Source organism: Kogia breviceps, chromosome 7 (assembly GCF_026419965.1).
Source record: "Kogia breviceps isolate mKogBre1 chromosome 7, mKogBre1 haplotype 1, whole genome shotgun sequence".
In the NCBI taxonomy this organism is placed as follows: domain Eukaryota; kingdom Metazoa; phylum Chordata; class Mammalia; order Artiodactyla; family Physeteridae; genus Kogia; species Kogia breviceps.
This window is the reverse complement of record NC_081316.1, coordinates 73,736,257-73,761,608: the sequence shown is the minus strand read 5'-3', so window position 1 is coordinate 73,761,608 and position 25,352 is coordinate 73,736,257. Positions and strand designations below refer to the sequence as shown.

General features: G+C 47.2%; 2 protein-coding genes across 3 annotated transcripts in view; both read left to right on the top strand.

Annotated features, from left to right (window-relative positions):
• The window catches only part of PARVA (parvin alpha), a 180,085-nt gene extending 173,496 nt beyond the window's left edge, over positions 1–6,589 (top strand). For both annotated transcript variants that reach the window (XR_010841415.1, XM_059067920.2), the window contains one exon: positions 6,202–6,589. Coding sequence is in view for 1 of the 2 variants with exons in the window: in XM_059067920.2 (XP_058923903.1) it covers positions 6,202–6,278 (77 nt within the window). In the remaining variant the exon portion in view is untranslated. The remainder of the gene's footprint in view (positions 1–6,201) is intronic.
• The window catches only part of MICAL2 (microtubule associated monooxygenase, calponin and LIM domain containing 2), a 441,027-nt gene that overhangs the window by 411,447 nt on the left and 4,228 nt on the right, over positions 1–25,352 (top strand). The window lies entirely within an intron of this gene.

Here is a 25,352-nt window from a genome sequence, read left to right as displayed (position 1 = left end):
ACTGAATCAGGAAGAAACAGTCTGAACAGAGTGATCGGTAGTAGTGAATTGAATTTGTAATTTTAAAAAACCAAACAAACAAACAAAAAGAAAAAAACTCCCAGCAACCAAAAGTCCAGAAAGCTTCACAGGGAAATTCTACCAAACATATAAAGAAGAACTAATATCATCCTTCTCAACTATTAAAAAAATTGAAGAGGAGAGAACATTTGTAAATTCATTCTACAAGGCCATCATTACCCTGATACCAAAATCAGGCAAAGACACTACAAAAAAAGAAAGAAAGAAAATTGCAGGCCAATATCTAAGATAAATATAAACAAAAATTCTCAACAAAATATTACCAAACCAAATTCAATAATATAAAAATCCCAAAATCAAGTGTGATTTATTCCAGGAGTGCAAGGATGGTTCAATATCCCCAAATCAATATGATACATCGCATTAACAAAAAGGATAAAAATCACACGATTATCTCAATAGACACAGAAAAGGCATTTGACAAAGTCCAACATCTATTCATGACAAAAATTCTCATCAAAGTTGTTATAGAAGGAACATATCTCAATATAATAAAGGTGATTTATGACAAACTCAGAGCTAACACCATACTCAACAATGAAAAGTTAAAAGCTTTTTCTCTAGAACCAGGAACACGACAAGGATGCCCATTCTCATCACTTCTGGTTAACATAGTTTGGAAGTCCTAGCCATAACAATAGGAAAAGAAATAGAAATAAAAGGCATCCAACCAGATGGGAAGAAGTAAAACTGTCACTATTTGTAGATGACATGATACTATGTATTGAACACTCTAAAGTCTCCACCAAAAAACGATTAGAACTAGTAAGTGAATTCAGTAAAGTTGCAAGATATAAGAATACCTAGGAATAAACTTAATTAAGGAGGTGAAAGTCCTATAATCTCTAAAGCATAAAACACTTATGAAGGAAATTGAAGATGATACAGAGAAATGGAAAGATATCCCATGTTCATGGATTGGAAGAATTAATATTGTTAAAATGTCCATACTACCCAAAGCAATCTACAGATTTAACACAATCCCTACCAGAATACCCATGACATTTTTCACAAAACTAGAACAAATAACCCTAAAACGTATATGTAACCACAAGACACCCCAAATTGCAAAAGCAATCTCGAGAAAAAGAACAAAGCTGGAGGAATCACTCGCCCTGACTTTAGACTATACTACAAAGCTACAGTAATCAAAATAGCATGGTACTGGAACAAAAACAGACACATAGGTCAATGGAATAGAATAGAGAGCACAGGGCTTCCCTGGTGGCGCAGTGGTTGAGAGTCCGCCTGCCAATGCAGGGGATGCAGGTTCGTGCCCCAGTCCAGGAAGATCCCACAGGCTGCAGAGCGGCTAGGCTTGTGAGCCATGGCTGCTGAGCCTGTGCATCCGGAGCCTGTGCTCCGCAACAGGAGAGGCCACAACAGTGAGAGGCCCACGTACCACAAAAAAAAAAAGAATAGAGAGTCCAGAAATAAACCCACACACTTGTGGTCAATTAATCTACAACAAAGGAGGCAAGAATATATGACGGAAAAAAGTCTCTTCAATAAGTGGTACAAGGAAAACTGGAGAGCTACATGTAAAAGAATGAAATTAGAACACTTGTTCATATCATATACAAAAATAAACTCAAAATGAATTAAAGACCTAAATTTAAGACCTGAAACCATAAAACTCCTAGAGGGCAGCATAGGCAGAACACTCTTTGACATAAGTTGTAGCAATATTTGGGGGGATCTCTCTCCTAACACAAAAGAAATAAAAGCAAAAATAAATAAATGGGACCTAATTAAACTTAAAAACTTGCACGGCAAAAGAAATATTGACAAAATGAAAAGACAACCTACTGAATGGGAGAAAATATTTGCAAATGATATTACCAATAAGTGATTAGTTTCCAAAATATATAAATAGCTCATACAACTCAATATCAAAAAGTCAAACAACCTGATTAAAAAATGGGCAGATGCATGTCTGGAGCTTGTGCTCTGCAACAGGAGAGGCCACGACAGTGAGAGGCCCGCGCACTGTGATGAAGAGTGGCCCCCGCTCACTGCAACTAGAGAAAGCCCTCGCACAGAAATGAAGACCCAACACAGCCAAAAAGAAAGAAAGAAAGAAGCTTTTATTTAAAAAAAAAAAAAAAAAAAAAAAAAAACGGGCAGAAAACCTGTGTAGACATTTTTCCAAAGAACATGTAAAGATGACCAACAGGCATATGAAAAGATGCTCAACATGGCTAATCATCAGAGAAATGCAAATCAAAACAATAATGAGATATCACCTCACACCTGTCAGAATGGCTACCATTAAAAAGTCTGTAAATAATAAATGCTGGAGAGGGTGTGGAGAAAAGAGAACCCTTCTACACTGTTGGTGGGAATGTAAACTGTTGCAACCACTATGGAAACAGTATGGAGCTTCCTCCAAAACTAAAAATAGAACTACCATATGATCCAGCAATTCCACTGCTGGGTATATATCTGGAAAAGATGAAAACTAATTCAAAAAGATACATGCACCCTGATGTTCACAGCAGCACTATTTACAATAGCCAAGACATGGAAGCAACCCAAGTGCTCATCAACAGATGAATGGATTAAGAAGATGTGGTGTATATATATAATATGGAATACTACTCAGCCATAAAAAAGAATGAAATAGTGCCATTTGCAGCAATGTGGATGGACCTAGAGAATATTATGCTTAGTGAAATAAGCCAGAGAAAGACAAATACTATATGATTTCACTTACATGTGGAATCTAAAAAATAAAACAAATGAATATAACAAAACAGAGACTCACAGATATAAGAACAAACTAGTGATTACTGGGGGGAAAGGGAAGGAGGGAGGGGGAAGATAGTGGTAGGGGATTAACAAACTACTATGCCTAAAATAAATAAGCAACAAGGATATACTGTACAGCATAGGAAAATATAGCCATTGTTTTATAATAACTTAAAATGGAGTAAAATCTATAAAAATATTGAATCACTGTGTTGTATACCTGAAACTAATATATAACACTGTAAATCAACTATACGGCAATAAAAGGAAAAAGAAATAAATTAAGGAGTAAGTTAAATGGTCATTTTGAAACATTCTCCCATATTGGACATTTTCTTTCTCTAGCTGTCTTAGAACTCTCCTGTCTTTAAAAGGGAACAACAAATCCTCCTGCCTCCATCCATAGCTCTCCTTCCTCAGGCTCCCAATTTCATCCTTTGCACCCATGCCCATTGCTTCCACCTCTCATCTGCCCATTCTGCTGTTAACACCTTGCCACCACCTGCACATGGCCTTGCTCTCTCCCAAGCCACCAGCAGGACCATGTCTCCTGGGAACTCTTTCCAGCCCTTACACTCTTCACCCTCTTGGGAGCATGTGGCTCTATTGGTCATCCTCTCTTTCTGGAATTTTCTTTCTTGGCTTTCAGGACACTGGGAAATCATTCATGCATTTATTTATTAATATCTTTTGAGGTCTGTGCATGCCAGGTACTGGGCTAGGCACTGGAGCAAAACAAGATCAAGTCTCTGCAGTCACATTGGTCACACTCCGAGCAGAGGCAGATTTCATCAGATAAGCACACAAACCACTGCTTGAGAACTGGAGTGAGTGCTATGAAGGGAGAGTGCGGGGGTTTTGAGAACATAAGACAGGGTGCCCTCCCCAAGGCCAGGTGTCAAAGCTTCACTCAGGAGGCAGTGCTTTGAGCTGAGGTCTGCAAGAGGATCAGGAGGCAGCTATGTGGGAAGAACAATCTAGCTGTTGCAACAGCATGTGCAGAGGCCAAGATGATGGAGGAGCACGGCCTATTGGCACGTTGTGAAAGGAAGCCCCTGTGACCAGTGCAGAGTGAATGATGGGGAACGTGGCATGAAGTGAGACTGGACGGAGTCAGCTTTTGCCTTGTAAAACCATGGATTAGGATCCTGGACTTTATCTTATGTGAAATAGCTGTATGAGCATACAAGTTATGACCTGCACCATCCCTGGGGCCAGAGTTATATTGTAGTCTGTGGTAATGATACCTTGGAAATATGAATGATGTGCCCTGGAGTTGTGCAGTGTGCATCCTGCACAACCATACCCAGAAGCCAAATAGTCTGGCTGCAGTGGGTAGAATGCACTGGAGAGGGCAAGAGGCTTTGAGGAGCCCAGTTAGGAGCCTGCTGCAGTGGCCCCAGTGTCAGCCTACCTTCCCCTTCACGCTCACTCCCTTAGTGAGCTCACCTTTTTCCCTGTCTGCCTTTCTAGCAGTTCCTTCTTAGGTTGACTTCCTAATCTTTGACTTGGGTGGAATATAAGGAACACTCATCACCAAGCAGTCAGGGGAGGACAGGAATCAGCCCAGAGGGCATAGGACCCTACCTGACAGAGGGTGATTCAGCATGAGCAAGGCAAGGTAACAGGGCTCAGCCACTGGGCAGGGTCCAAGCTGGAGGCTCACATATGTGCACAAACCAACATGGGAGCAGAAAGGAAGCTGAGCTCCAGGCCTCACGGGTGGTCCCTGAGCCCCTGGTCTATCGGCAAGAGAGCTTGGAGCAGAGTCTGAGCCCAGCAGGGGTGGAGTAGGGTTGGTCTACAACTGAGATAAGGCCTGGGAGGGGGCAGGCAGGATGGGGCCCAGGGGTTTGGGGAGCCCTAAGGAGATTCCCCAACCCTGGGCCCTTGGCTTATGGCCCAGTAGATGTTGATCTTTGCAGGGCCTAGGGCCTGGGCACACCTGACTGTGGCAGCTACAACTGCAAGAGTCCCAAGGCTAAGACCCGGAACCACAGCCCAGCCTGCCAGAGCCACCAGCCTCCCACTCTGCTGGTCCTGGACGCTCTGCTGGTCCCGCTGACCATGCCGCTGCTGGAGCCCTGACATTGTCCCCCAGTCCCTTCCCTCCCAGTGACTCAGCCTCCCACCTTTGAAACCCAGAGCATTTATTACTTTCTCTTACATCATTCACTTCATCAGACCTTCTGCACAGTTAGGGTTTTTTTCAAATAACTTTAGTGAAATATTATCCAACGAGCCACCATGTAACCAGCACCCAGCTCAAGGGATACAGCAATCCCAGCCCCCCAGACTTCCCTCCGCTTGCCCTTTTTGGACATAATCTTCAACCTCAACTCTCCTGACATGTATAGTCATCAGGCCTTTGCCTTTTTCCTTCTTTTTTTTTTTTTAAAACTTTTCCCTTTCCTTCTATTACCTCAGTCTGCATCCCTAAGTAGTAGGCAGAGTTCCTTTCTTTATGTTTTCACTACACCAGTTCCTCAGAAGGCGCTTCCACAGGGGTGTGAGTGCAGAGGGGCAAGTGCAGGGTGGGGCCTTGGCGGGGAGGAGAAGGCAGAGGAGTCCACAGAGGGTTAGAGGGGCAGCCAGAGGAGGTGACAAGTAAAGAGAAGGAAGAGAGGGAGGGGTCAGGGGAAGTGAGGGCGGGAGGAAATGGTTGTATAAAAGCTCAGGACCCATGGTGGAACTCTCCTGAAAATGTAATCCAGCTCCCAGCCTCAAACCCGGCCGCCTTGCTCTGTCCTTAATCTTTCGGGTGACACATAATCTACTGAGTACTCCCTGCCGGGTGGGCTCCTCTGCCCTTTAGGGGCCCTCCCTCCCGTCTTAAGGGAGAGGCAGCTTAGTCCTAACTCGCCACCTCGTCCCCCAGTGTAGCTGCCGGCCCCCCGCTCCTCGCCACCCCTCACGGCTGGCTCTGTGGGGCGGGGTGAAGGCACAGGGGGAGGGGCCCCGAGAGACAGGTGAGACTCGGGGCACAGAGTCGGGTCAGGGTCCTCTCGCCTGGGACTCTGTTTCCAGGGCGAAGACTCTACATGCTCTAGGGTCTGCTTTCTTTCGGTGAGATGAGACGTCCACGCCCCAGCACCTCTGCCCCCTGCTCTGAATTCTTGCTGCACACGCTGCCCGTCCTCCTACACCCACCTGCCCCTGATTGTCTCATGGGGATGCTCTTCTCTCCCAGCAGGCCAGGGAGCTAGCTCTTCAGGAGCACAGAATGATGTCCTGTGGGAAGGGGAGACACCCTCCCCAGGACCACGCTGGGCGCGTGGTGGGTGCCAGAAGGAAAAGGACACCCGCTGCCAGTTTGGGGCCACATGTGGCACCGCTGAAGCAATGTGTGTTTTTTTGTTTTCTATGCAGATATCGTCAACTGTGACCTGAAATCCACACTGCGAGTGTTGTACAACCTCTTCACCAAGTACCGGAACGTGGAGTGAGAGGCAGACTGGACCGTCCCCTGAACCGCCTTAACCTGCTTATTCCTGTCTCTTGCTCTGTGCTCTCTCCCAAGCCCTCCTGCTCTATTCCCAGAGATAGTGGAAACTGCGATTAGGAAGGAAATGATCAGTAACTCAGCGGGCTGACCCACACCTCCCAGGCTCTAAAGCTGACCCTGCAATGGCCTGTGAAGTTTGTTGCCATCCTGGTGCCAGGTCCAGGCTTCCCTCAGTGTGATTTGGAACCAACTTAGGCACAAGGGCCCACCCACCCTCAGAAGATGAAAATAAAGATAATAGTTACCATTTAATGGGTGTAACCTACGGGCTGGGCACCACACTAAGTGCTTTGAGCTACTCAAACTCATGAATACTCATGACTCCCATTGAAGCAGATGTTATCAGCCCCTTTTACAGATACAGAAACTGAGGCTCAGAGAGGTTACATGACTTGCCAGAAGCTGCCATTTGTTTTTCTTCTTTGAAGAACAAATGTGTTAATAACCAGCCCATTGCATTACAGTCTCTGCACATTCTATTCTTGTGTGTGTGTGTGTGTGTGTGTGTGTGTGTGTGTACGTGTGCACCTGTGCCCTCCAAGAAGACAGGAGCCCCCTGATCTCACCACCAGGCAGGCTATGTCAGGGCTCAGTGAGTCACACTGAAATTGGCAAATCAAATTTCACCCAATTAATAGTGTGTGTGTGGCAGGAGTCATGTCCCTCAACTCCTTCGCAAATGAAAATTACTCTTAATTCCTTCAGATTTGTAATAACCCCTTACTCTGGTTTCAGGGTGACATTTGGGGTGGATTCTGTTTAAAATTAATGGAGTGGCACATTTTACAGCCTTCTTGCTTGATTGCATATAATGGAAGTGCCCTATATATTCCTACAAAATAAGTTCTCAATTCACTATCGTTAGGCAAATGTACAATATACCCAGGCACCACAGAGAGCTGGGCGGGGGCCCATGCGAGCAGGGCTTGGGAAATAGGGCTCTTCAACAGGGACCCTTGAGATTAAAGAAAGGAACTCCTTTTTGCCCTCTAATTGATCATTTAGACCATTTCTGGCTAAATCTGCCCACATGCAATTACTGGCTAATTCAGGCAAGGAAAAATGTAAGTTATTTAGACCCAAGCTGATTGGTTTCCTTGCGTGGGTTACCCGCCGGTTTGCGGTTACATGGATCCCCTCTACGTGAACCCAAGTTTGGAATACAGGGCTCTAGTTGTCCCAGCCTGCGGGGCCTGGAGGGATAGGAAAGGGGCTGAAGGGGGGGTGACTAGGAGGACAAGAAGCGTGGGGCAAATACTTGCACACTTAGTATGCATGGGACCCCCTTAGACCGAAGGTTGCAGCTTGGGGTACTTAACACTTGTACTCATAAGTTGACCAAGCCCTTGGGATAATTAATAACTTGTACTGATATTATATCTTCATTATAGAATTTCCCTAAGTATGCTCAGTGGACACCAGTCTGTATCCCCACCGCCAGAAGTCTATGCCTGCTTTGTCACTACTTTAGGCCCAATTGCACAAAGCCCATCCCTAGTTTGAGGAATTCACTGTGATCTCTGTCTACACCACCCAGAGGGAGGCCTCCCATCATGTCCAAAACATTCCTTCCAGCTTTTCATCACTTCTTACTCTACGGTCTAGCTGCAGTCACTCAGAACCCATACAGTTTCGATATACTACCTATTTCTGGGGAGATTTTGCTCTAAGAAAGAAGTATTACTCAGCATAATGAGCTTTAAGGATAGAAAGAAAATGTACTGTCTGTGTCAATTTGTGTAAAAGTATACAATTCTTTTTACATAATTAGTGAAATATTTCATTTGTCATTAGGAAACACTAAATACTGTGATATTTGTTTGCTCTCTTAAATTCCTGATAGCAAATCAACATAAATAATTGCTTTGTCTCCTTGAGCAGTACTAAGGCAGGATGAAATAAATAATGCATTCATTTAAATGTGCTTTGCTGTATGAATTTTGTCTCCTTTTTTTGTGTTCTTACATTCAACTGCAATTGGACAGTGGACAAGTAGTCTTATTAAGAGCACTCTTTTTTTATATTTTACAAATGTACTGTATGAAGACACGTCAGAACACTTGGAAACTTTTTTAATAGCAGGTCTAATTTATCAGAAAATTGTGTTTCGAGACTGAGGTCTTCGCCACAGTCCAGAATCCCAGGGCTTGGGCCTGGTTTTATAATGCTGCCATCTCATTTAGAGGTTTTTGTTTAGACTCTGGAAACTTCTACGTAATACATGACTTTGTTTTTGAAGGGGGGTAAAAGGCATCAGGAAACAAATAAACCAAACTTAACCCCCATCTCTTTTAAAAGAAAAGCTGAGGCAAGAATCAAGTCTCTGTAGGCTCACTGGGTCCTTTTTCCTCTTTTCTAAATTTAAATTCATTGATTTTTTAATAGTTGATATAAATGGTACAAAATTTTAAAAGTGTGAATGGGTATCTAGTGAAAAACCTACTTTCTCTCCCTCCCCTCCCCCAGCAGCCAGTACCTGTCCCCAGAAGCAACTGTTTTGTTCTGTTTCTTATATTCACGTCCAGAGATACCCCAACAATGTAAAGCATATAATTATTTGTCAACATACATATAAAATAATTCTTTAAACATAAATAGCATATTATACATAGTATCATGCACATTGCTTTTTTCACTTAATGTTCTATCTTGGAGATTATTCTGCACTGAGTATTAAAACTTCTTACAGTTTAAAATGAGAATATGAGTACTTTATAAATATAAACGCACATCTCTGGTCTGCATGAGCTAGAAAACGAAAGCCCTACCAGAAGGAGATAATGTTGCCTAGACAGTGATTTCAGAAATCAAGACTGGTACCTACTGGGGTGGGGTGGGGGCGGGGTAGGGAAGGCATTACCAGAAACATTCTTCTGTGCCCTAAAATGAATTTATTTTTTTAAAGGCCTCCTTTGGATTATTATGGTAAATGATGTACAGTTTGATTAAGCTTTTATTTGTACATATTACTAGGGCTACTAATTTGTAATTGACTAAGAAAGTGCTAAAGGTTACTGAGTACCCCACGGTATCCTGCTATAAGCCCGGTGCCTGTACAGTGCCTGTCCACTCTATGGGAAGGTCAATTTCACATGTGCAGGCACAAAACTGACATTTCCAAAATGTGAGAGAAGGACTCTTTATCAGGATATCATCAATGTTGTCTTGAGTTGGTTGCTATTTGCAATTGCTGCTTTCAGTACTTTTTAATTATGAATTACAGTTAGCCTAGCTTTATCAGTTTATTTTGTTGTGGGTTGCTTGGTTAACCCTACAGAGTGTACTGAAGCTTATTTGCATCAACAGTATTCTGGGGCTGTAATTTTCCAATAACTTGACTCTGAGACATGTATACTTTGTGGTTCAAATATGAATCATCCATACTCCACTGCTAGAGCAAATGTATACATAATCCACTCCCCCTACATTATCACTAATTTATTTTTCCACTGGAGAATGAGACTAGATGGAGTCAGTAGGTCAAGCAGTTTTGCCCTGCCTAAGTACGGGCTGATCAAAAATGATCTGATGTTTGCAGATGACATGATACTATACATAGAAAATCCTAAAGATGCCACCAGAAAACTACTAAAGCTAATTAATGAATTCGGTAAAGTAACAGGATACAAAATTAATGCACAGAAATCTCTTGCATTCCTATACAATAACAATGATAGAAAGAGAAATTAAGGAAACACTCCCATTTACTATTGCAACAAAAAGAATAAAATACCTAGGAATAAACCTACCTAAGGAGACAAAAGACCTGTATGCAGAAAACTATAAGACACTGATGAAAGAAATCAAAGACAATACAAACAGATGGAAAGATATACCATGTTCTTGGATTGGAAGAATCAACATTTTGAAAATAACTATACTACCCAAAGCAATCTACAGATTCAGTGTGATCCCTATCAAATTACCAATAGCATTTTTTACAGGACTAGAACAAAAAAGTTTACAATTTGTATGGAAACACAAAAGACCCCAAATAGCCAAAGCAATCTTGAGAAAGAAAAATGGAGCTGGAGGAATCAGGCTCCCTGACTTCAGACTATACTACAAAGCTACACTAATCAAGATAATGTGGGACCAGCACAAAACCAGAAATATAGATCAATGGAACAGAATAGAAAGCCCAGAGATAAACCCATGCACATATGGTCACCCTATCTTTGACAAAGGAGGCAAGAATATACAATGGAGAAAAGACAGCCTCTTCAATAAGTGATGCTGGGAAAACTGGACAGCTCCATGTAAAAGAATGATATTAGAACACTTCCTAACACTATACACAAAAATAAACTCAAAATGGATTAAAGACCTAAATGTTAAGGCCAGACACTATAAAACTCTTAGAGGAAAACATAGACAGAACACTCTATGACATAAATCACAAAAAGATCCTTTTTGACCCCCCTCCTAGAGTAATGGAAATAAAATAAAAAATAAACAAATGGGACTTAATGAAACTTAAAAACTTTTGCACAGCAAAGGAAACCATAAACAAGATAAAAAGACAACCCTCAGAATGGGAGAAAATATTTGCACATGAAGCAACTGACAAAGGATTAATCTCCAAAATATACAAGCAGGTCATGCAGCTCAATACAAAGAAACAAACAACCCAGTCAAAAAATGGGCAGAAGACCTAAATAGACACTTCTCCAAAGTATACATACAGATTGCCAACAAACACATGAAAAGATGTTCAACATCACTAATCATTAGAGAAATGCAAACCAAAACCACAACAAGGTGTCACCTCACACCAGTCAGAATGGGCATCATCAAAAAATCTAGAAACAATAAATGCTGGAGAGGGTGTGGAGAAAAGGGAACACTCTTGCACTGTTGGTGGGAATGTGAATTGATACAGCCACTATGGAGAACAGTATGGAGGTTCCTTAAAAAACTAAAAATAGAACTACCATACTACCCAGCAATCCCACTACTGGACATATACCCAGAGAAAACCATAATTCAAAAAGAGTCATGAAAAAAAAACGATACTTGTACACAATGTTCATTGCAGCACTATGTACAATAGCCGGGACCTGGAAGCAACCTAAATGTCCATCGACAGATGAATGGATAAAGAAGATGTGGCACATATATACAATGGAATATTACTCGGCCATAGAAGGGAATGAAAATGAGTTATTTGTAATGAGGTGGATGGACCTAGAGTCTGTCATACAGAGTGAAGTTAGTCAAAGAGGAAAACAAATACCGTATGCTAACGCACCTATATGGAATCTAAAACAAACGGTACCGATGCACCTAGTGGCAGGGCAGGAATAAAGACGCCAGAGGGGAAGCTAGGACGAAGTGAGAGAGTAGCATCGGAATGACCTCTGTGAAGAAGTACTAAAAACTCTGAAGGAGATCTCATTTAGATTTTGAGGTCAAGAGAGGTCTCTGGCAAAGTGATGTTTTAAAGTGACACCTGAGAATAAAACACAGACCTACTAGAGCATGGACTTGAGGATATGGGGAGGGGGAAGGGTAAGCTGTGACGATGTGAGAGAGTGGCAGGGACATATACACACTACCAAATGTAAATTAAATAGCTAGTGGGAAGCTGCCACATAGCACAGGGAGTTCACCTCTGTGCTTTGTGACCACCTAGAGGGGTGGGATAGGGAGGGTGGGAGGGAGGGTGACACAAGAGGGAAGAGTTATGGGAACATATGTATATGTATAACTGATTCACTTTGTTGTAAAAGAGAAACTAACACACTATTGTAAAACAATTATACTCAAATAAAGATGTTAAAAAATAAAAATAAAAAAATAAAGTGACACCTGAATCATTGAGCTACTCGAGTAAAGAGCTATTAAGGGAAGGGTCCCAGATAGGAGAAGACTAGGTTCCCTGGAGGAGCTGGTAGAAAGCCAGGATAGCTAGACTACAAAAAGTGAGCGGGGAGAAGAGGTGTCAGATCAGAGGATTACAGATTTTATCATAGGAGAAATGGGACACAATGTGTGTTAAAAAGCCTTCTGGCCACTATGTGGGAAAACTCTGGAGAAAGCTACATCAGCAATATGGAGGCCTGAGACTTCCTTTCCCATCTCCATACCGTGGTCATGGCTGGAGAGCAAAGGAGACCAGGAGAGGAGCTCCAGCTTCTTCCCCGCCCCACCAGCTAATCTGGTCTCAAGCATGTGCAGGAAGCCTGGGTGTGCTATCCAAAAGCAAGGCCTACTGGGCGCTCCTAATACTCCACCTCCTGCTGGGAGGGCAGCTTTTAGGCCATCTCCATCCTCTCTACATTTGGGTCCTTTGAGAAGAGCTAAGGGAACCAGAAGACTGGACAAGGCTGCATATGTAAAGCAAAGGAAAGGAGAGGACTACCAGCCAGAAAGCTGATCCCTGGGGACCAGGGCCTCCAACCTTCTCACCAGAGGACCTGTGCTGTTTTATCCCTGTATGGATTCAATGGGGGGAGTGGGAATGCTGTCATCTAGCCTGGGGGCAGGGCAAGGTATAGGGTTCCTGAAGGTGGAATAATAATTTCATTTTCCCAATTCATATTAATCAGTGTGAAGTACTATTGTTATATTACCTAAAGCCTATCAAAAGTGGGTCACTTATGCTTCACAGTTAGGGTCTTGTGAAATATCTTTCATAGGAAGGTAGTATATTATTTTCTTTTCACTGGGAGTTTTGAAATACCAGAAATATCCCAGGAAACCCCTGCTTGGGAGCTCCTTGGTTGGAAACCAGTCCAGTGGGTGCCTGCCCCAGAAGCATGCAGATTCTCCTCAGCAGGCTCCCTGCCCAAGCAATCGGCAGTCTTGCCTCGACTCCCCTAGGCCTTCTGCAAACACACGGGCACTAGCCTTGATGCTGGCATTTCAAAGGGCACTTAGGAAATTCTGAGAAGCCCCAATGATTAAGATAAATGATGCTTTATCAGTGAAATGAACTTTTCATTTCTTGTTATCGATTTTCATGTTTTCACATCTTCAGATGTGATTTGTTCGCCCTGGGTGGCATTCCAAGACACACAAACGTCATTAAGGCAACTGCTTTAAAGAGTGCCCTGTTTTATTGAGGTGGACAGGACAATAGAAAAATATTTAATCTGCTACACGTTTGCTCAGTCTGGGAGTCAAGGTTAGGATTGAATGACACTCAGGCTCTTGTATGTCTTCCTGGAAGCCCTGACAATGGCCTCACCACCTGCCCTTGGCAAACATTTGCCAGTGTTTCTGAAAAGCAGCTCCTGGAAGGCTTTTTTCGCTCGAGCTTCAGAGCCTATCCCATCTTTCCTTATTTGCCATGGTATTGGAGAATATAAATGCTCATAGAACTGGGGACATTTGGCTTGAAATAATGGATAATAAGATGGTGACCAGTGAACATGTGCTAAGCTAGGTTACTGAGGCCATGTATCCCTCATCTCCTCCATGTTGTGAGTCTCTAGATGATGCAGCGCACTTGGGGGCAGGGGGTGGTTGCATCCTCTGTACAGTACCTGAGCCTATACTTCCTGCATCGTTAGTTCTCCAGCTAATTCCCATAATGTCCTACTATCTGCATTGGAATTGCATGCAGTCCAGACCCATGACCAAGGCTGCCATTGCCTGTGAGAGACCAAGCTTACCAGCAACCGCTCTAATCAGGGGACCTGCCAGCTTGTTTTAGTTTATAAAATTTACCTATTCATGTGTCTTCATTTATGGATTAAATGGCTTTCTGACCTGCATACCTTTGGTGTGATTTTCCAGTAAGATACAGAGCTTTCTCTCCTGTTCTTTTCATGATGATTCCAATTCCTACATGAAGTGTTCCCAGCCATGGCAGCACAGGCCTGCCCTAGCATTGAGGACCAAAACACCGAACACCAAGGGACAAGAAGACTCCCAGTCAACTCCTCTGGCAAGGCTCCAAACTGCACATGATCAGAATGCAATCAAGTCAGGGAATATTTGTGGAATGCCTGTTCTGGGTCCAGGCCCATTCTATGCACAGAAGGGGATCAGAAATTACAGGGTCCCTTCCCAAATGGAGTCTTCCATCCTAATGGGGGTGACAGATGCAGTTCATTTGAGATAATTCAGTGACATGATGAGACAGACCAGATAACTTTGAGGGTCCCTAGTTAGATTCTCCCAGAAAATACCCCAGCTCCAGCTGCCATGTAATCTTCAGCGGCATTTGTCCCCAGGATCAGCAATTTCATGTTCCATACAGATTTGGTGCTTCAAAAACCACACAACTGGGCTTCCCTGGTGGCGCAGTGGTTGAGAGTCCGCCTGCCAATGCAGGAGACACGAGTTCGTGCCCCAGTCCGGGAGGGTCCCACGTGCCGTGGAGCGGCTGGGCCCGTGAGCCATGGCTGCTGGGCCTGCGCGTCCGGAGCCTGTGCTCCGCAACGAGAGAGGCCCACGTACCACAAAAAAAAAAAAAAAAAAAAAAAAAAAAACCACACAACTCACCCTGAAGCCAAATGGAGACTTAGCAATAGTTTTTTAAAGTTCTTGCTTGTTGCTGGGAAATCACTGTCTTTGTTCCACAGATTCCAACTAGCCAGCAAGGACCCCAAAGTCCAGCCTGGGCTCCATTGCCAGATGTTTTGACTCTGTCATTGCACTCAAAGCTCCAATGTCTCTCCAAATCTCCCTTCATTCAGCCCCCCGCATTAGGCATCTCTAGTCTTATTCCCCAGCACGGAATTGCTGCAGAAAAGTCACAGTGTGGACATCACCAGCTGACCACTCGGTCATCTTGGGTGCATCTCCAGTTGCCATTGGGTGCTCCCTGGCTTCTGCAAGTCCTCTCTCATCTCTCGTGAATCGCCTTCACCTTTACAAGCACCTATGCCCTACATTTTCCCCATGCCACTTCTCCCACTTCCTCCCGGTTTATGTCTTCAGCCCTTCCTTCACCAAAAAAATCAAAACTCTTTGCTTCATGTTCTTTCCACAAAATCTCAACTTCTCTTCTTGCTGCCTCTTGCTTCGTCCCACTTCAATCCCTGGGCTGTCCCTTCCTCCACCTGCCTCATCCAGGACCAGCTCCCTCATCGTCCTACAAACTCGAGCCTCCCTCCTCCTCCAGCATCTTGACTTTTACTTCAAACCATTCATATTTCTAGGGTGACAAAAACTTGCATCGATATTTGAGCCACTCCTCCCAGCAATTCCACCTTTTTCCCTGTTGATCTTTTCCTTAAGACATTCTCCTGGAAGTATACAGATCCATACTGATTCCATTTCCTCCCTTTCTTTTATGAATCCCGAAAACCTACCACTAGTTTTCCAGAAGCTGAAATTGCTCTCTGAGTAGTCAGCTCTCCACCCACTGGGCTGAGCCAGCCCTTATTTCCCAGGCTGTGCAGCATCTGACCTTATTGTCCATCGCTTCCTTCCAGGAACTCGGCAGCCAAGGTTTCAGAGGCACTGCATTCTTCTGCTTCCCTCCCAGCCTCTGGCTGCTGCTCTGTTTGCTCCTAGGTACACTCTTCCGTTCCCCAGCCCCCAGATGTGAATGCCGCCTGGGGGCGTGCTCCATACTTCTCTCCTTACATCTCTCCCTGGCATCTACTGCCGCCTGCTCTCCCCTGGCCCCAACGTCTCACCCGGCCAATTGGGCGTTTCCAGCTTCACAACATCTCCTTTTGAATGGGGTTCCCCAAATCCAACTTGGCACACACCCCAAACTGAATTTTTATCCTCCCTACACCAGCTTCTTCTTTAAACATCCCTTGTCTCTTCCAGGGGTGCTTTCTCCTTTCTAGGCACCCTCGCTCTCAGATGCGTGCGTCCTGAATTTTCTGCTCCCCACCCTACTGCAGCCTGTTCTACTGACTGCCTCTTCATGAACCACCTGTTGTGCATTGATTCCCTCCTCTTCAGGCACTCAATGATTTCCCTGACTTAGACCTCATCCTCTCATGCCTGGACATCACAAATGGCCTCTGAACTAGTTTCCCTTTGGGCCGATCCATCCTTCACATGTTCCCTGCTTAAATGTCTTGAAACACAGCTCAGATTATCTCACAACCTATCAAATAACACTAACGGTGGTGCTTCTTGAGAACTTACAGTATGCACTTTACACATGTAAATCTCATTTAATCCTCTCAACAACCCCAGGAGGTAGGCACCACTATCATCCTTATTTTACAGAAGAAAAAGTGAAGATGCAGAGAGATTTAGTGACTTGACACAGGTCAGATGCCTTGTCAGTGACAGAGCTGGGCTTTGAGCCCGGGCAGCCTGGCCCCAGAGTTCAGGTTCTAACTTCATGAACTCAGAACCATTAGTGGCTCCCACCGTCCATAGACCAGAATCCCTTTGCCTACTCAAGGCCCCCAGAATCTGGTTCTTTGCCACCTGAGCAATCGCTAACTCTTTGCAACCAGACAGAACCATCTGTTGCCAGAGAAACTTTGTTTCCTGACAGCAGTTGTTCAACTTTGCCTTGTTTTTAAATGGAATTCCTGAAACAACCAGGCTGACTGATAAGGTTGTCGTTCATTCATTTATTCTTTGTTCAATAAATATTTAGACATTACCTATGCTGCCAGACACTGTTCTAGGCACAGAACACCACAGAGAACAAAACATACATGCCTCATCCCGATATGTATATGCTCCAGACCCCACGTGGAACTGGGCTGCGTCTCCCATGCTTCTGCTTAGTCTTGACCCCCTCCAGCTGCCATCTCTGCTAGGAACCTACTAATCTCTTTGTCTCTGGGACCAGACCCCCTTTGCTTGTGTCGTACATAACCTGTGCTTTGCCATAGCCAAGAGTGCTGCCAAGGGACAGATGCTCCCGCTTGGGAAGGCTCAGCTCCAAGCCCCTTTCTGCTCAGGAGGCCATGATTCAGTGATGAGTTGCAGTGGTGAAGCAAAGACTTAACTAACTCTTGTTGGACTCCAACCATGTGCCAGGCACAGGGGTGGCTCCTACAGACATCTCAGCATCCTCTCAGGTAGGTGTTATTGTTATCCCTATTTTACAGAAGAGAAAACAGAGGTCCACAGAGGTTCCCCAGCTGGGACTCAAACCCAGCTCTGTCGCACTCTGAAGTCTCCATTCTCTCCACAATTCCCTGCTGCCTCCATGTTCTTATAATCCTGGCCAACCCAGGGCACTCGAGCTGGAGACGGGGGTCAAGAGCAATGCCAGTGGGGTTTGACTTTAACTGTGGGACAGTATTCCTTTTAACGTCTTAAACACTATGTTTCTTCTTGACTTCATTTTATGTATTTCGTTATTTGACTGGCAGAGGGGATAGTCCTTAACTGACTGCAAGAAACTCTGCGATTGGATGAAGAACGGTTTAACAAAACTGCAAAGGTGTTCTTTCGAGGGTATGTCCCGTGTCTTTTCCGCCAAACACTTGGTTATTGGGACGCTCTGGGAAGGGGTGCAAGTATAAATGCCTGAAGGAGGCTTACTTCCTTTGCAGCAAAGACATGGCCTGTCACTTCCCTGGAGTGGGGATTCAGGGGGCTGTGCGACTTTGAGCAGAAAGCAGGAGACAGGCTGAGCCCAAGGCACGTGGCTGGAGGGAGGGGAAGGGCCTGGGTCTGGGCAGGCTGGGGCAGCTGACCACTGCCGGGCCCAGGGCAAGCAGCCAGACCTGCTGAGGTCCCACAGGTGAGGCTCATACAGGCTCCACCCAGTTCAGGCAGGTATATGGGGAGGGAGTGATGGGGAGGAGGACTCCAGCAGGTAGGGCTGAGCCCAGGCAGTAAGCAAGGCTTGAGAACACAGAGGGGGGCTGACCAACTAGCCTTCTGAGCACCACTGGGGAATGGCGATGTAGGGCAGGGGTCAAGGCAGGGGCCTAAGCCTGTGAGGCGGACAAGTGAGCCAGGGAAGAGGGTGCTGCCATTAAAGTGCCCAGGTGCTCTAACTAGACACTGGGTCTTTCACAACCAAACCTTTCCAGGGCTGTTGAGCTGCTGTCTGCCTGCGAACCCTATCCCCACCCTCTCCAATCTTCCTCCCCAAATTCCCCCAGTCAGGGAGTTGGCTCCCGCATCTGGCTGGGCACATCAGTGGACCCCGGACCCAGCAGTGGGGACTGAAGAAATGTGATGACAGCCGTCCTGGCTCACAGTCCAGGCCCAGCCCAGCCTCCCTGCCTAGAGCGCACGGCTCTGTTGGCAGCGCCTGCGTCCATGTGTGGACGGCTCCACCGAAAGTCTCTGCTTCCTCCACTCACGACCCAGGATTACTCACACTGGCCTCCGCCCCCATAAATGCAGTTCCTAAAGTTAAAGGTGCCACACAGATGCATATTTACAATAACTCTATGAGCTCACGTTTCAGAATGGATTTTTAGGGGACAGAGAAAGCCACACACAGCAGCCATCTTCTCCTCCTCTTAGATTTTCCCAGTCAGGGAGTCAACTTACACGAACCAGGACAAACCCAGGAGAGACGGCATAAGCACTATGTGCAGCCAGAACCCCTGAAAACTTCTGTTTAGAGCAAAGGACTGGATTCAAGCCCTAGCACTTGCTAGCTGTGTGTCACTGGGTAAGTCCCTTTACCTCTTTGAGCCTCTTTTTCTGCCGTGAGATGTAAAGGACGGCTGTCACACATTGAGTATCGGGCTTGGTTCTGCTTGCACTCAGAAGGTGTTTCCTTCTCACCTCACCCTCTTCAGGCCTCCCTTCTGAGGCTGTGTTTCAACTATGAGAGTAACCATCCCAGACCAAGCAGGACCATTCCATAACCCAGTGCTTGTCAGGACGACTGAATGGGTGTAGCTACGGACATTTGGTGAAGCGGAGAGCACCAAGGTGGATGTGAAGTTCGTATTATTGTTATTCCTACCAGCATAAGACCAGGGTAGGCCAAGAGCAGCACGCTCACCCTTCTCCTCACATACCTACAGCAGACATTACTAATCAATCCAGCACTCTTCCTCCTTATATTGACCAGCTATGTCTGCAGTGGAGTGGGAGAGAGGGAGGAAAGGAAAGCTCTTTGCCATTGCAATGCTGCACAGAGTTTACTACTTGGATACCAACACAAGTCTCCAAATAGGTGCCTGAATGCTAATCACTGGCCCTGTTTAACTCAGATACCTAGTCCTGGGCCAATTAGCTGCAACTGGGTGTAGGGGCAGAAGGCAGAATCTATAAGAAGATAGTGTAACTACCATTCAAACTTGAGAGAAGGAAACATCTACTAGAAGAAAGCATGTTGTTCTGCTCAGGTGGAACTACTGTTCTCCTCTGGAAGCGCCACTACACCAGGTTCTGAGAGGAGCACCAAGCCACATGGGAGATGAGCCAACAAACCCAGGGAGGTTAAGTGGTATGGACAAGATGACCCTCTAGAACCATCTGCCCCCAGCTTCCGTGCTTTTTACCTCTGGGCAGGCAACAAGGTTTGCAAACACCCATGTGTTACCCAGCCAACCTTGCAGAGACCTGCAGACCCTGCAGCCAGAGGGCAGCCTGAAAAGTGAGTCCCAGGGAGCCCTTGGCCAGGTTCTAAGATCTGAGAAGCAACCGCAATGAAATCCAGAAGGCTCTTTATAGAGAAGCCTGCAGTTTGGGAACAATCCCGCTAAGTCATAAATGCTTCAAATTCCTCAGCTTTTGCCTTCAGAATTTCTGGCAGCCCCAGGCAGAGGGTGAGTGTTCGTGGACAGACACTGATTTTCCTCTGCTGGTGAAGGCCGGGCTTGAGACAAAGAAGCCAGCAGACCAAGCCTCTCCTCTAGAAAAGTCTGGAGGGGGACTTCCCTGGTGGTCCAGTGGCTAAGACTTCGTGCTCCCAATGCAGGGGGCCCGGGTTCGAACCCTGGTCAGGGAACTAGATCTCGCATGCATACCGCAACTAAGAGTTCTCACGCGGCAAGGAAGATCCCGCACAGGGCAGTGAAGATCCTATGTGCTGCAACTAAGACCTGGCACAGCCAAATAAATATAATAGATATTTAAAAGGAAAGAAAAGTCTGGAGGTGGGAAGGGTGTCACTGTGGAGGCTATGGTGCCCACCCAGATTCCCCTTAGGACCCAAGCTCTCATTCCCCCGTATCTCCTCCGTCCCCCTCCCGCCATAGCTGTCTCCCACACGGCCATCGGCCTCAGCCAAGGAGGCGGCTGGGTCCAAGTCTACGCGGCCTCCCCTGGAGACCCAATCACCGGTCCACGCGGGCACCAAGGCCAGTACCTTGTTTCTGTCCAGGACCTCTCTGTGCAGCCGGCCAGGCTTCGGAGCTCCCGGTGAGAGCGGCCGCCGCCTCAGGGCTCACCTCTCCTCCCGCCGGCTCTCGCTCCCTCACAGCTGTCGGCCCTGTGATCAGTGCTCCCGACAGGTGGAGCTTGTTCCCCACTCCCCTGTCTGCCTGGCGTTGGCAAAGCTCCACCTCAGAGCCCGCTTCCCAGGAAGCTGAAATGTAGAGCCTGGAAAGGGAAGGAAGAGTCATGGGGTCTGGATGCTGAGAGCACTGAGACATAATCTCACCCAGCCCCATCATCCCACCCGTGGAAACAGCTTGCCCGAGGTTGCAGAGCTGACTGGTAGCAAAGCTGGCCCCAGGGGCATTCGACCCCGTTGCCCTCCACCTTTGTGGGATGATACTAAAATTCCTGACATGTTTGATGTTGGGCTACACCCCACAGGCCTGCAAGGTTTGTAGTTGCCCAGCCTCAACGCAACTAACTGGCCCAGAGACAGCGACAGACAGAGACATCAATGGTTTAAAGGATAGGGAGATCTTACACATCTCACATATCTAAAGCAACACCCCACCACGTGCGCCAGATACCGGGGAAGACGTAACAACACTCCTCTCCACCCAGGGGAGATGGAGGCTACCATTTATAGGGGGAATTAACATCAGGCTGGCTCATCAGCTACCAGGGAAACCAACAGCAGGGGCACGTCCCTCACAGCCTCTCAGGTTAATGACCGTCAGGAGAGCAGATGTTTTCCTTTAACAAACTCGTAGGTGGAACTGTTCTGGCCAAAGGGGCAGGGAGCAAGCACGTTCATGTCAGTAGGGCGGAGGTGAAGCAAGTGTAGGTCAAGCAGGGCATGTACAAAGAGCACGAGAACAGCCATCTTGAGCGGCCTGACCATACATTTGAATACCTACTCTCTATATAAGCATTTCTCCTAATCTTCACAGCACCCCTGTGAGGGACATGTCATCAGCTTCACTTTTCACAGATGTTATAAATGAGTTGCCTGAGGTTGCATGGCTTGGAGATGGTGGAGCCAGATTCCAACCCAGGTCTGCACGGCTCCCCAGCCCGGATTCTGTGCACAGTGCCGCTAGCCCTTTGGGAGAAAATGGGTTGTTTATGACACATACGAGACCCGCGTGGGTCCCGTCCCCTGCTGCCTCTGGGTGAGGATGGCCCGGGGAGGCGCTCTGGGGACGAGGCTGCGCTCCGGGCCTCGGCAGGTCCTGACCTGAATGTGGCCCACAAGTAGTCACTCCTTTTGCAGATCAAGTTTCCACTTACTCCTCAGGCTGGCCCTGTCAGGTTGGCCTTCCACCCCAGGAATGCCAGAGCTTGCAGAATCAGGAGTTAAGCCAAATCCCGCTGCCACTCCCCAGGGATGTCCCCAGAGGTGACAGAAATGCGTCACACTCGTGCTCTATACACTAGGCTGAGTCAGAATTGCTGTGACTCAAGACATGGCTCACTGAGGACACAGCAGGCTGTATGTCCAAGAGGATGTACAACGGGGAAGGGGGGGAGGATAAAAGCCTCCTGACAAACCAGCCAGGAGAGAAAAGGGAGGGCTTACCTCTGCACAGGCAAGAAAGGGAAATGGGCAGAAAACCAGGGGGCAGGCCCACCAGTTCCTGTGGGCACCCCTGCACTGCTCCTGCATGTGCACACACACCCCGACCTTGTGTACCTCACGCCATGAGGCGTCTACTTGCAAGGCCAGTCTCCTTTCAGGCCCTGAGCCCACAGAGGGCCCCTCAGCACCCCAGAGATATTATCATCCTCACGCCTATGAGCCTGAGTGGCTAAGGCCTAAGGGGCTGCGAATCTGAGCAGTGGCCTCTTGCTGTTCCCCAACACACCTGCGTTTCTGCCCCAGTTTCCTTTCCTGGCTCTCATATTTCCCAAAGAAAGTACTGCTGATCATGAGTCCAACCCGCTTGACTGAGGTCCTGACATCATGCCCAGCCTTGGCTCCCTTCCCCAGGGGTTAGGGGTAGGGATGTCAGTATTTGTGGCCCCAAATCTGGCCACTGGTTGTGGTCTCCTCAAAGGGATAGCGTTCCCAGCACTCAGCCACCGATGGAGGGTGCTGGGAGCTGACGATGGAGGGTGGTCAGAGGAGGCAGCGCTATATGGCTGCTGAAGCTCAGACAAGGTTTAGATGGGTGGACCTGGGAAGGGCCAGCCCCATAGGCAGACGTGGTGTCCAATATCCAACATCAGGCGGAGGGCCGAGATTCTGGCCACCTACCCAGCTTGGCAGACTGGGAGCTTCAGGGAAATCCCTGGAGTTCAGGGCTGAGCCCCAGGCCAGAAAAGGCCTCAGGGCTGGGCCCTGACCTCTAGGCCCAAGGACTGAACTGCATCTGGATCAGCAATGAGAGCCCTGGAGAGGTGGGGCCTGCGAGGGCAAGAAATAAGGGTTCTGGACCCAGAGGTGTTCATGCAGTCAGCAACGTTTGCCTGAGAAAAGCCAAGAGTAATCAGTCCCCGAAAAGCGACCCAGGGTAGGCAGGGGTGTACCCCCGGAATGCATACAAGAGACGAGCTGTAAAGGTGCCCAGCCTGGTACAGAAGCATTAGGGCTGCAGAGCAGGGCCAGTCCAGGTAACACGTGAGATGTGTCATCAGGCAAGGAGTCCTGAGACCCGTGTTCAAGAGCCAGCTCCACCCCTGAGATGCCAGGAGACCTTGGGCAAGTCGCGGCGCCTCTGTCTCAGGTGAGTCCCTGCAGAAAATGCATGGGGCACTCAGAAGGAGTGAGAATTTAATGAAGTCACTGTTTTCAAAGCTGGGGTAAGGGCTGAGGGAGCAATGAGTGACAATGAAGCACTAGAGACAAGCAGCACTGGGGACCTGGTACCATGCCAGGGGCAGGAGTAGGGGCCCTTACAGGGACCCAACAAAATCTATAGCTGCAAGAAAGGGCCACCAGACAGGAGCCATGGCTTTTGGTGGTGGAATCTACTCACTACTGCCAAACCAAGGTCAGGCAGGGAGGAGCAGGCAGGTGAACACCCCCTCTTTCTCCTCCGGCCCTTGAGTCTCCTGCCTGAGGCCAGCGGAGTCCAGCTGTTGCAGTCTCCTGGGGGCACAGAGAAGCATGAACAAAGTTTAGAAGCAGGCCTGGAGGGGCAAACAGAGACGATCCAGCACATCCTCTCTGAAAACATTTCCTCATCCAAAAAAGGAGGAAACCCTATCTGTCCTGCTAACCTCCAAGGAGGCTGTGAGGATCGGGCAGGTGGGGGACTGGGGCACTTCTGAAGTCCCGTTCAGCTCTCAGAGCCTATAGGATTCTCAGCAAATAAAACCACTAGAAGGAAGGACTGAGAAGGGCACCTGGAACAGAAAAGTCTGTGGAAGCTCACAGAGCCAGTCTGGGGACCCAGAGTTCAAACTTGAGTTTAAATTTAAGTGGCCACCACAGTTGGCACCAACTTCCTCAGGAGACAATGGGTATATGTAAAAGGAGTAGTTAAAAGGCCCAGGTTCAGGGCTTCCCTGGTGGCGCAGTGGTTGAGAATCCGCCTGCTGATGCAGGAGACACGGGTTCGTGCCCTGGTCCGGGAAGATCCCATATGCCGCGGAGCAACTAAGCCCGTGAGCCATGGCCGCTAGGCCTGCGCGTCTGGAGCCTGTGCTCCGCAACGGGAGAGGCCGCAACAGTGAGAGGCCCGCATACCGCAAAAAAAAAAAAAAAAAAAAAAAAGGCCCAGGTTCAAATTCTGGTTTTGCCACTTATTAGGTAATGAGTACTAAAGAAAGACACTCCCCTGAACTGTAAAAATGGGAATAAACTCTCACAGCCTGTTATAAAGTTTAAATTCAAAGAGATGATATGTCACAATGCCTGGCCTACAGTTTGTTCTCATTAAATAGGAGCTCTTTACTTTCCTTTCTTAGGGACACAGGACATGGAAGAAAATGGCACAGACTTAGTGTGAAACGGTGAAAATAAAAGTGAAAAAGCAAGTGAGCTCAGCTTGTCTCAGGAAATGGGTTGCCTATGAAACCAGTCCCCCTAAAGGAGGGCTGGGGGAAGTCTGAAAGAACCCCAAAATGCTTTAAGACAGATAATATGAGACCATAGAGTGACCCAACGTGAATGTCCAGAGATGACTCAGCCTCAGGGCAGAACGTGGTCCAAAACACATACCAGCCAAAGCTCCAGGTCCTCCGGCAGCTGGCTCATCAAGTCTTGGTGAACACATACTCCTTCAAAGGGCATCCTGCGGCTTCCAGGTGCCCTGGTGGTTGGGATAGGTATTTAGGATAAACCCTTGGGCGTGTGCTCTCTCTGCGTGAGGGGTCAGCTCCTCGTTAGTTGCATGAGGCACGTGAATCGGGTACTGAGGAAGCACGCCTGGATGCTGAGCCAGCAGTTCTGGGTGCAATTCCCACTGTGCCACTAGTTGCGGCTTCTCCTTGAGTCTCTTTTTCTCAGAAACAGCAGACAGGAATGATTATAATCTCCACTTCACAGAGTTTCCATAATGACTCCGAAAGAGTGCATGGAATGTGGAAAAGTACTCACCCAAGGGTGCGGGAGATCAATGGGGAGTGTCCCGAGTTCTCTGCTCTCCTCTAGGTGGAAGTGCCCAGTGGGGAAATGATTCTCCCCATCAAAGGCAGAGGGAGGGCTAACTCTTCCCTGCCTCGGGGCAGGGGGGAGTTTATGCTGATTGGTATGGAGAACAGATATCCAGGCCCCAGAACTCTGAGTACCAAGGTCACAGGGAAAGAAGTCATTTGGGGATTTGGGGTGGTACTAGTAGGGCAAACCAATTAGACAGAAGCAACCTCCAAGATTCACCAAGACTGTGCTCAC